This window comes from Spermophilus citellus, assembly GCF_964194105.1.
Source record: "Spermophilus citellus genome assembly, chromosome: 2".
In the NCBI taxonomy this organism is placed as follows: domain Eukaryota; kingdom Metazoa; phylum Chordata; class Mammalia; order Rodentia; family Sciuridae; genus Spermophilus; species Spermophilus citellus.
The window spans coordinates 204,376,287-204,389,042 of record NC_138183.1 but is presented as its reverse complement, the minus strand read 5'-3'; the positions used below and the strand labels follow the sequence as shown (position 1 = coordinate 204,389,042).

The 12,756-nt window shown below is 34.7% G+C and overlaps 1 protein-coding gene and 1 pseudogene across 2 annotated transcripts in view; both read right to left on the bottom strand.

Annotated features, from left to right (window-relative positions):
- Positions 1 to 12,756, bottom strand: part of LOC308642964 (heat shock factor protein 2-like) — a 95,970-nt pseudogene that overhangs the window by 24,053 nt on the left and 59,161 nt on the right. The gene's annotated exons all lie outside the window — the stretch shown is intronic.
- The window catches only part of LOC308634807 (DNA repair protein REV1-like), a gene marked incomplete at its 5' end in the record, with an annotated part of 28,454 nt that continues 18,177 nt past the window's right edge, over positions 2,480 to 12,756 (bottom strand). The window contains 5 exons of the mRNA XM_081268908.1: positions 2,480 to 2,526; positions 4,922 to 5,038; positions 6,528 to 6,635; positions 8,737 to 9,416; positions 12,157 to 12,312. Of these exons, the coding sequence (XP_081125034.1) occupies positions 2,507 to 2,526; positions 4,922 to 5,038; positions 6,528 to 6,635; positions 8,737 to 9,416; positions 12,157 to 12,312 (1,081 nt within the window). The 3' untranslated portion in view covers positions 2,480 to 2,506. The remainder of the gene's footprint in view (positions 2,527 to 4,921; positions 5,039 to 6,527; positions 6,636 to 8,736; positions 9,417 to 12,156; positions 12,313 to 12,756) is intronic.

The following is a 12,756-nucleotide window of genomic DNA, read 5'->3' as shown; positions in this document are numbered from 1 at the left end:
GGATTTGGATTTGCAGTCCTCCTGCCTCAGCTTCCCAAGCTGCTGGGATTACGGGCATGCACCACTGCATCTGGCTGTAAATAGTTCTAAATTTTGACAACTATAAGAACAGAGAGCCTCAGGGGAGTTGTTTCCCTTCTCTAGGATTTTCTTTCCTCACCTGAAAATGGGTTAAATGAGCATTTCAAGAGTAAGAATCAGGGGGCTAGGATTGCAGCTCAGTGGTAGAGCGCTTGCCTAGCATGTGTGAGGCACTGGGTTCAAAGTTCAGCACCACATAACAAAGTAGCAAATATTTACAACTAAGAAGAATATGTGTGTGTATGTGTGTCTGTATTCTTCTTTATATGTATGTGTGTACATACACACACACACACACACACACATAAAGAAGAGTAGTAAGCATCAGCGGCCAATCCCCCCTCCTAATCTTTCTTGCCCTGTTCACAGTATTTCACCCAGTGAGCAATTTCCTCCTGGCAAACACTGTTTTTTATTTTGTTTTATTTTTTTCACCTGGTTTCCACCACCCACACTCATTCTTCACTTGTTGGTCTCCTTCACTGGTTGCTCTTCTCTCCAACCTCTACTCTTTTGGTGGTCCCATCCAGTGTTACAACTTTAATATCCACCAGTAATTTCCTGCTCTCAGGGCCTCTGGGCTGGTTAATAGATCCCTTCAATGAAACACATGAAACACACCAACTATCTAGTCTCTACCTCTCACCCCAAACCCTAGATTGTTTTAAAAATAAAAACAAAATGAAACAAACAAACAAAAAGACCAGAGAGTTGGAATATGTGATCATGTTCTGGTCATTCTTTTGTTATAATGCTGATTTGATCACATTCAATTCTTTGATTTAAAGCTGGATATATGGAAAAAATTGCTGCTTTACCAAATCAGATTTCATTTTTCAAATACAGTGTGGAAGCAGTCATAATATTTTCACTCAAATTTTGGATTTAGAAAGCAAAAAAATTATTCAGTAACTTGAGTTGAGCTGTCCAGTTGGGTTCTTTATTGTTGTATTGTTCTCCTTTCAGCTAGGTAATCAGTCAGTAGGACAGAGTTTTATCAATTAACATTGTTAAATTATCTGTTAGATTATCATTACATTATTAGTTCCTTTCCAATATGTATACGGTTTCCATATTGTTAAGCCCTGCTTCAGATTAAGGCTAGTAATAGTTGCTGTCACTGTTAATACAACATAATGTGGGTGATGGTGACTAAAATAAAATTACCGTCACTACTAATCATCACACAAACAAAAAAACAAACTTAAGTTTAACCTGCCAGCAACCCAGGAGGCTGAGCCAGGAGGATCACAAGTATCTGCCATTTCGTAAGACCCTGCCTCATCATAAATAATAACAACAATAATAAAAGGGCTGGGGAGTGTAGTTCAAGGACAAGGTGCTGCTGGATTCAATCTCTAGTATGGAGAAAGAATAAAATTAACCTGGTCAATATGTTGCATATAAATTGTTCAACACTGGATAGATCCCCAAAATAGCAGGTGGCAACATATCATTAAGTCACTTTCCATAAAGACCTACAGAACAGGTTACCAATGTGCCCAAATCAATGCTTGCATCAATGCTGAGGCTCTGACTAATTCTTGTTACTCAGAGCTTTCCAGATCTCTTTAGGAAAGTGTCCTCTGTTCTCCACAGTTAGCTGTGGCAGTGCTTTCCTTCCTGGAAAGCATGTAGCTTAGAGGCTCTTACAGTCAAATTAGAATCCACTACTGCAGGGAATGAGGGTGCACAGCTGGGGTCCCAGCTATTCCTTGTCCTTTCAGACTTACTGGTAAGGTCTGTTTCCTCTTCAAGTCATTGATGCTTCTCTCTTATGACTTCTGTTATTTTGCTAGGAATGAAAGTTTACATTAAAGAGCAGTTCGGATGAACAGTATGCCCAGCAAACTTCTCATTCTTGTGCTTTTCACTGTCAAACATTAAACTATAAGGAGTTAACTCATGATATAAAATAATACATGTGAGTGTAACAATGTTCATTGTACTCAATTTGCAAACTATTAAAGGGTGAGTAACTACATTTCTTACCTGGTCCAACAGCTCATCTGTGTTTCTATGACCCAAAGCCTCTGTCTGGACCTGAACAAATAGAAGTTACTCTCTACTCATTGCAATAAAGCAGCCAGAGTTGCTATAGCCAGATCTTTTCTCTCTTTAGCAATTGTTTTGAATTCCAAAACTCTTTTGCCTCAAGAAGTCAAAAGACACCAGGTGCAGTGGCACACTCTTATAATTCCAGTTACTGTGGAAGCTGAGGCAGGAGGATGGCAAGTTCAAGGTCAGCCTGAGCAGTGCAGCAGAGTGCGTGGGTCCCTCCACCAGCGGAGTGAGTTGCTTCATGTGAGATTCAGGGAAATGCAGGGACACACTGTCCTCACTGGAGGGCAAAGTAGAGAACTGCTCATCAAAACTTGACAAACTAGACGGGCACATGGAGAACGTGGAGGAACGGTTGGAGAAATCAGAGGCCAGGACCCAAGTCTGTGAAAAAGAAATCGCTGAGAATAAATCTATGACTAATATGACTTTAAAAACTGTTGTTCTTTAGAATGAAAACTGAAGCTGTTGAAGGGATAGAAAACATCTCCATCCCAGGAATCCAGGAGCGGGGTAAAAGGCCCCAATCATGAAATCTAGTGTCTAAAAGGTTCCAAATAATGAGATCATCAATGAGACATCACTACCGAGTACTATTCAGGAAGCAGCTTCCAAAGGAAGTCACAGATGGATAAGATCCCCTGGTTACACTGGTCTAATTCATGTTTCTGAATATGACAATAAAGAAACCAAAGTTTCTAAAAAGGATTAAAGATGCTTATTTGTCCTAAACCTCTGCATAGACATACAAGCCAAAACATTAGAACTGTTTTATTTTTCCAAAAAAGAAGCCAAAGATTCTAATTCCTAAACTGATCCTCAATATTTTTTAAATTTTTGTGTCATGTCTAATAATGACCCGAGAAAGAAAGACTGGAGAATAACAAGGAAAGAGGAACAGAGGTATTGGAAAAAACAAGTTCTGAGTGCAAGCTTAATTGCAAACTTACTTTATTATAATAAAGGACAATCTAATCCTTTCCTTATGTAATAAATATTTTGGTAAGCTCCTAATAGGTCAAAAAGCTTAGGATATAACAGTGAATGACATCAAGTTAAAGCAAGAGTATAACATCATAGTATCATATTCATCTCTTCCAGTAAGAAAAAAATCTATTTTTCACAGTGTTCAATAGCAAGTGAAATTTTAAGTATTTGTCCTATTTTTTGCTTTCTGATATACCACCCACACATAGAGGTGAAGGGGATGTGTGTGAATTATAAAGGTCATTAAACATTATGAAAATCCAGTGGCTAAATTGATGAAGATAATTAAGTAACCAATGACAATATTCTGTTCATAAACAACATATGGTCAGACAGTGATGAAAGGAAAGACAAAGGAGGACCAGCTACAGCTACTCCTAAGGAACACGTACCTGCCAAGGTCAAGCTCTAGATGTAGAGAGCTGAAATAAGGACGTGTGTAGCAAACTCAAGACTCCACCCACCGAGGACTCTGAGCACTGAATAACCGAGTGATGCTACCAAACATATACACCTGGGATTGTTTTCTTCTTTTGACATTCAGAAAGCATTTACTAAGTGCCCAATATGTGACAAGTATGGTACACTTCCTTAGGCTACTTACTTATTTTCTAGAACTAAAGATTTCATCTTTGTAACAATTCCATGTAGAAAATATAGAAAACAAAAACAACCTACTACAAAACCACACTAACAATACTTAGAAACTAACCATACCACAATACAAGTTCAATAAGAGCTACCCCAAGATCTACTCATGACACACAAAAGCCTACAATCTCAAAAATCTCTGCAAAGACTTAGATCAAGAAAAAATCCAAGAAAACTTGGAAAATATTGCACATACCAAGCATAAATGTGTTATCTACAATTTTTTTTTTCACATTCATACCATGTAAACAGGTGACCAAACCAATAAAAAAGACTGTAATCCCAATAAAGGTCTTTAGAGATGCCCACTCACTTTCCTTTTGCCTTAATAGGGGTCTTTTCTAAAATAAGCTCAAAGTTTAATGACTGACAAATTAGGGAAATGAAAAAAATTGGGATAAAATCAAACTGCATGCCTTCTGTATCACTTGTATATCTACTTTCTGATCAAGATTTTCCTGAAAGACTAATTTTTAAAAACTGGGAGCTTTGCAAGACATACATGAGGAAGTTGATCAATGTTGAAGAAATTTCTAGACTTTTTCTCAGGGAATTTGGTGGGGGGGGGCAATAAAAGATACATAAAAATCTTAGTATTTTGAGTAGTAAGATTTATGATTTTTCTTTATTAATATCTAAATAAAAGCCAAAAGAGGCAAGAAAATGTTTCTCATATGAAATAGTTTCAATAAAAGACATGAAGAATGATTATTGGTATTTACATTCTTATTCCAATAAATTAAAGTTCTACTCTTTCTTATTCCTCTTCCTCATTTGAATCTTAACAAACTTCAGTGTTCTTACTGTGATACAGGGGTCAAATTACTAGTAATTCAGTCTCAAGTCACATAAAAGTTTCTCAAGCATGTCCATAATTTTCATCCCCATCTTAATATATAAAAGCAAATAAATCACATTTTAAAAACAGTCTTCTCTCTATTCCAGGAAAATATAACCATCCAATTCAACAAAGCCTAACTAACTACAAGCCAGTTATGTAGTATTCAGATTTTGTTTTGATTGAAAATGAGATCCTATACATATGATTCTGTAACTCTGCTTTCATTTCTAAAATGATATCAACAGCAAAATCCAGAAGTCGTCCACAGGAGCACTATGACTTCAAAGAGCTCATCTGTACCTGCTTTGCCTTTCAGGATTTTATTCTGGTAATATTGCCATTCCAGCTGGGGATTAGCTCCTGGACGCAAAGGTGCCCTTCCTGTGCCTCTGTTGCTAGTAACAGCCACTGGTTTTCCTGTGAGGAAAAGATTAAATTATTTTACATCTAAGTGCATAGAAATGTTAAGAGCATGTAAAGAAAAAATTTTCATATATTTTTAATATATACTTTTCTCCTTCAGACATTAATCCCTTAAGAAATGAATATTACTATTTAAGTTCCTTAGCTCTCCCCTGAAAAGTAAACTACTGAAGACAACTTTGATATATTTATTTAACCTAAAAGCAACATCACTTAGCTTTCTAAGGTTTCTTATGGTAGAAAACAGACAACTCAAACCAGATACTCAGATTAGAGGAGGGAGAGAAAGAAAACCTTAATATATGTATTTGTGTATATGTATGTATGTATATATGTATACATACATACACACACACACACACTTTTTATATTTCTGGTATCCAAAGAGCAGGTTCAACATCTACACTCATCTATTCAATTTTATAGTAAGAGAAATAAATTTGATTCATATGTATAGGATTTCAATCTGACCCTACCTCGCCCAAGCATAAATATAGTCTCTCAGTTTTTGCTTTCATTAGAAAATTACTTTTACTTATCACTTCCTTTTCCTTGAGTAACCATAATGTTGTAAAGCTTTAGCACAGATGATTTTTATATATTTATTAAATATAGTTGTTGTGAAGGGTACAAAAAGGGGAGACTGGGAGATAACTCAGTTGGAGAGCTTCTGATTAGCATGCACAAGAAAATACATTAAAAATTATTCCTAAGTTAAAAATCAAAATATTAACATGTTAAAAATTCCTTCAGAACTGAAGCAGCATCTACCCATGACCAAGATAAAGCTTTGATATTAACCCAGAATCTTCTGTGCCATAATTAGGGACTCTTACAGAAGGGAAGAATTGGATCTCAGAAGAAAATGCTAATATAGCTCTCTGTTTTAGACAGAGATAACTATTGAAAAATCTAAAATACATGTTCTTAGAAGTAATGACTAGTTCACAAACATCTGAAATTTCATTAAAACAAACCCTGCCCAAGTAACTTAATATATTTTAGCTGTACTCAATACAAAATTATTCTTCAACCAAAACACTGGCGTGTTCACCTGCTTCAATACTACTATCAAATTATTTGCACACAAGAAAGTATGCTGATCCCTGTGCCAAAGATACAGGTTACCATAAAATTTTCATTAACAAGTAGTAAAAAATCCAGAAAATGCCCAAGGCAGGGCCTTGCCTCTATCAGTCTTACAGGACATATCCCTCAGCTGAAAATGAATCCTCTTCATCTCTACCTGGAGAAAAGTTTCTAATTTCTTTTCACCTTACTTCTAGGCAATACAATTCAGAAAGTCTGGAAGCAGGAACTGATTTTGCCAAGGAAAATCTGAATAAAAATTTTTCAAAGAACCCTTTGTTATCCCTTAAATACACACACACACACACACACACACACACACACGTATGTACATACACACATATTCACATTCGTAATAATATTTTCTTAATAAAACATAAACAAGAATACAGACCTTTGAGATCTGGTCTGTTTCTTATACCCACAGATACAAAGAAGCAATCCATATCAACATGCATTATACAGCTCTGATGTCTGGGTGAACTCAATACTGACATATTTCCTAGAAGGAAAAAGAGAACATTCAAACCCCAAACTAATTTTTCATATTAAAAAATTAGATCACGTTGACTTAGAAGTTGCATTTAAAAGATGTTTAAAAGGAAAATAAAGTCTTTTAAAAACATAAAATATATTACAGACTATTTCTACCATCTTAATACGAGTGAAATCTGTTTCTTTAGCTCTGAAAGTACAGATATAAATTGATTTCTTGAATAATAATTTTAAATCAATTTTCGTGATACCATGGTATCTTTTCCTAATCTATATCCTAATAAGTCAATAATTACAATAGTTTGTCAAAAAGTTTAACTTAAAATTATTTGTGTGCTAATTATTTTATTAAAACTACCAAGCTCTTGTTCTAAGTAAACATATTCTAAGAATAGTCTATAAAACAAAGATCTGTTTACAAATGGAATTTCTCTCCTTGTGCCGTTACACAGGACTACAAATTTAGTTCTCTATCACATATATAACATTTGAGGAGATAAAAATGAATGTCCTCTCCTATGGACAATGGCTGCCAGTAACAATGAGCTACTCAGATTCATTAAGAGTTATTTTAACCTACAATTTGGATTACAAAGAATATTAGGGTTATTTCCCTGGCTTTGCAAGATAATACAGATCCTGGAAATAAGAACCCTGAGCTTATAAAACTTTTGATCTGCTTTTCTACTGAGGGTTAGAATATTATAATAAATATTATAATAGGCTTCTAAAAACTTAAGACTCATCCCTTGAAAGAGTTCTGCCAGTCCATCTGCCAAAGTGTGACTTTGACAGCATTTACCTAGTTCTATGTGCAAGGTACTGCTCATTTTATCTTTGTTAAGCTCACAATCCTGTGAATCAAACATCATCAATTCCTGTCATTCCTCTGCAGATGAAACTGAGACTCAGAGAGGCAAGTTGCCTAGTTCATGGTCCTACAGGAGAAAAATGACAGAACCAGAGTTTGGATTCAGGCTAATCTATCTAACTCTAAAGCCACATACTTATTTACTACCCTCTATGTCACCTGGAGAAATAATTTGTAAAGCAAATTTTAACAATCACAATTCTGCTTTATGAAAGTATTAACACAATGCAAACAATGTAAAATAATGGTTTTAAACATCCAGTAAGTACAGAATGCATAAACCATATCAAGTGCTATTATATAATGTAAAAACTTCTTTTTATTCTCATCTGTGGAACTAATTCATGAGGTTTCTTTAAAGCTTTCAAAATTAAATGACCTTCAGCAGTTTACAAGGTCAAGATACAAAGTAAGGATAACTGAATACCTATAACATTATTCTGAAATATTTGTAAGTTAAAAAAGCATTTTGACTAAAATCATACAGTAAAATACCAGAGGGGGGAAAAAAAAACCAAAACACATGGAGAGGTTCTGTAACTTTCTAAGATAGTAAGCATCTCTCTGTGCCTCAGTTACCACGGCTATAAAGCTATAAATCTGAGATCTCTTACCCTAAAGATTTAAGAACAAAAACCTATAATTTGTCAAAAACAACTAACATAAAAAACATAAGCTACTTTATAATGACTGCTACATAATAGCCCACCTCTACTGGGTTTGTTTGGTTTTGATGACAAAGAAAGCATTCTTAAAAAAAAAAAAAAAAAAAAAAGCAATCTAATTAGAAATAAAAACACTTAATCTCACTATACATAATTACAGTTAAATATGAAAATTATTTAATTATTTAAAAATCATTTTGATGCAAGTATCTAGAAATTAACGACTCCTCCTACCAAATCAACTTCATTCTTACAGGAGATTAATGAATATAAAACACATTATATTTACAGTTCCAAACTTTGACAACTAGTAAGGTCTACATGAGAACTGAAATGTTCAGAAACCCAAGAGTGTCATATTTAAATGTCCTGACAATTTTCACTTAGCCACGATTAAATCTAATTTATTAAAAATATCTTAATAAGAAAGCTTTCCATGTAACTTATATAATCTGCCACTCCTAGAGACATCTATAGATAAATTAGTATTGATCAGAATACCAATGACAGCATAAGAATGAAACGATGAAGCATAACTACTTCTTAAGAAAACAATTTTAGTAAGTATCTACCTGTGTCAGACCTGCCTGTTTTCATTTTTTTTAACTTTTCCCTTCCTGGAAAGATACCACTACTTTGTAGGGCATTGACAAACTCAGTCAATTCACACTTCCATGTTGATATGTGATGCAGTCTTGAATGAGAATAGAAGTCTGAAATAAAACTGCAGTCTGAAGGTTTGGATGGCACTGAAGGTGCTGCCTTACTAAGAGTAGGTACTGAAGAAGTGCTTTTTGTGCTTGAAGGCCCCTGAACAGTGGAGTGGTGAGCACCATTGATTTTAATGTTACTGTGCAAAGACGGTGAGAAAGAATTAGTTCTGTGTGGATTCCGCAAAGCATCTGCATTTCTGGTGCTCTGCTGCAACTGCTGCAAAGTGCAGTCTCTGAAGTCAGTGTTGCTCTTTTCAGTCTTCTCCTCCTGGACAGAGTCTGGAGAAAGCCTACCGGCAATATTGTTGTCCACGGACACCAAGCAATCCTGTGTCTTTAAGGCACCATTAGAGCTATGAGTGTGTCCATTAAAAATGGCAGTGCTGCCTCTGGGATGCGGAATTCCATTCTGTTTCCTTCCTGAAAGGGTCTGCTCCAGATCCACAAAATTAAAATTATTTGCATCTTCATCATTCCAACTGTTCATTCCATTGACTTTGACTTCATTATCTGTCTCAATCTTCTTAATTATGTGATTTCTAAAGTAGGGGAACAAATTTATTTAAGTTAATAATATCCAACTTTAAGGTTAAAACGTTTTTTTCATTTAAATATTTTCTTAGTGATAACACTTCAATATTTCCCTCTTAATAATAAACTTTATATTCTTTTTGTTCCAACAAAAGATAATTCTTGGTCAAACCAATATAGCAAGATGACGGTTTTCAATTACTTTTCCCACAAAAACTTAATTTAGACTCTGTAAAGTACAAACATCTAATTCTGAAGCATAGTGCTTAGCATTTATTGATGACATACACAATAAATATTTATTAATAGAATATGAATAACTTCCACAAAAACGGGCAAAAAACTTCACATGAATTCTTATTCCTTCTGGGTATGTTGCGCACGCCTATAACCCCAGCAACTCAGCAAGCTGAGGCATGAGGTTCACAAGTTCAAGACAGCCACAGCAACTTAGCAAGACCTTGTCTCAAAAAAATTAAAAGGACCAGGGACGAAGCTCAGTGGTAAAGTGCCCCTAGGTTCAACACCCAGCAACCCCAACTCCATGGCAAAAAAATAAAATTCTTATTCCTACTTTTAAATTTAGTCTTTATGTAAACCATTGTCCCACACATTAACTCCATTTAATACCACTACATATGAGACTAAAGTTTTGAGGTCAGTTAAAATTCAGACACAAAAACTGACAAACTATTAAATGAGGATAACTATTGAATAAATAGATAAAAAGTAATAACCAGGCAAATGTACCGGGATAATTCAGTAAAATTTACACCAAGAAAAACAAGATGCTGGGGGTGGGGGATGTTAGGGAAGAATAGTAGTACTTTGGATTAGACAAAGGGGAGTGAAGGGAAGGGAGCGAAAATGGGAATAGAAAAGATATGGTCCAAAGGCAATCCAATGACAGATTTATAACTGAAGGATCTATGTCAAAAGTTATGTTAAAAATTCACATCCTGGGTTTTCTGGATGTTTCCTTAGTAATGCTCTGAAATTACAACAAAACTCATCTACACTTATAAAATAATCGAAGAAACAAAAACGAAAACCTGGATTAAAAAGCAGTAATTCATCCTATTTAGAAATGTTGACAGCATTAATCCAATTACAATTCAGGCTCCAGATGAAGAGGTGCCATACATAGCACCACAACACAGGTAACATTACCTAGTCTAAACTCCCTCATCCTAATATCAACATGGTTTATTAGTAATGACGGTGTGAAAATAAGCAAAGGTCATGTAAGTCTGATGCAAAACATTACCACCCATTTCTGGGTTGGCTCAGGCTCTGGCCAACCATCTCATGGAATATGACAGCCAATTTTGAATAGATCCAATCCTCACAGATAATCAGCCCAGTGAATGGAAAATAAGCAGAAAAACTGGAAACAGTTAAAAGAAGAAAGAAAGAAATCTTATTTCTCACATGTCCAAGAAAGCCTACCCCTTAAGATAAAGCAAGGAAGCAGAAAACTCACATTAAGAGCACTTCAAAGAAATTTATACAATATTCTGAATATACACACACTCCCCAACAAAAATCAAGGAACAAAAGGGATAAGTGAAAAAAAGTCTTAGCATCTAGTTTTCCAGGCCAAAACCACTAAGACTGTTTACATGAAATTACCAACACATGAAATAAATTAATATATTGGCAAGAAAATACATCAATATATACTCTTTCTGTACTAGCTTCCCAGACTAGAAAAATAAACATTTGCAAAGTAGCTGTACTGAAATATCACTGGTGGATATACATTTATTAAACAATAGCATAAGTATATTAAGAAGTAAAATGTGATGTCTTCCTAAAATTGTCAACAATGAAAAACATCTATTTTTCTAATTTTATTAGTGTAGGTTAAGAAATAAACTGTATGCTTGTGCAAAAATTTACTAATATTACTTGGTTTACTCATTGACAGTATTTTAGAAAGTAAAAATTTTAGTAACATGAAAAACATTTGAACATGCTTATAAGTGACACAAGTTAAATAACAAATGACAAAAACAAAGTTACGGAAGGTTGTGATATCAGATCCTCCCAGGTTAATTAGACTCTTGATCTTTTGGGAAAAAATATATATCCAACTCCCAAAGCAAGCAATTTAATAAATAGGAGGTTAATGATAATGAACCACTTCATATACAAGTTAAGACAACACGCCAATTAATTGTGAAACCAATTTACCCAGGATTATTGCAATAAAAGTTTAAATCAATATATTTCTAAAAATCAGTCGCACATAATAAAGTCTAAATTCACTCCCAATTCTACAACTGAAGATCACTGACCAAACTTCCAATGGTATAAAATATTTATATATTTAAGGATTATATGTATAAATTTTGAATTTTTCAAATATAATTAGAAATGTAAACATTCTTTCTGTGCATAGCACATAACAAAAATACAGTGGGTTAGTTCCATTTTTGAGAAAGTAATATTCCCTGTGGGGAAATAATTATTTTTATGTGAATTCAAGAAAAACTAAGGAATTAAAAGATGTTAGTTTAACACAAGAATCTAGTACAGTAAGAAAAACTTGTTTACATTTACTTATGAAACATTCACCATAAAAACAGTTAATTTGGGGGACAGACATCTGTATAGACATATTTCCACATGTTTATTAGTAGTGAACAGCCAGGTTTTATATTTGTTTCTATCTTCAGCAGGAAAAGGAGCCATCCTCACTTTTAAAAACCAGCTTCGTTGTTTTCTCAAACTAGACAAACTTACACCCTGTTGTTGAGCTGTCTGGCTATATTGCTTGGACCTGGCACAGGATCCTCAGGCTTGCATACAGGATGATTAAAGCTGAGGCCTTTCTGCATGCTGGACTGCTTGGTATACAGCTGATATGGAATGCAGGATAGGAGTCGTCCAGCCTTGATGCTAAAACAAGAAAGCAATGCCAAGTTTAGCTTTGTGTACTCGATGAAAATGATCTTCACGAAAAATTAGTGTTCTTAAACATAGAAGTACTTCACTAGCAACAGGCCACCTGCCTTCCTAGTTTATTCCTTCTCCATTTTAATGGCCCAAATACACTACCATCTTACTTAAGCACTTAAGGATAAGAAATTCTGCCCATGAAAACAAAGGGATCTGGAATTTTTTTAATTAGTGGCTAATAATCTCATAAAACCAGAGGCAGATCAGAAAAACTCCAAGCACTAGTTGCACTAAGCTAGTATTTTTAAACTTCATGACTATAATATTTACCTGTATTCCCCTATTAAGCCACAGAGAATCATTAAGACTTTCTTGTCAAGCACAGTAGCACATGTCTGTAATCGCAGAAATTCAGGAAGCTGAATCATGAGGATCGCAAATTCA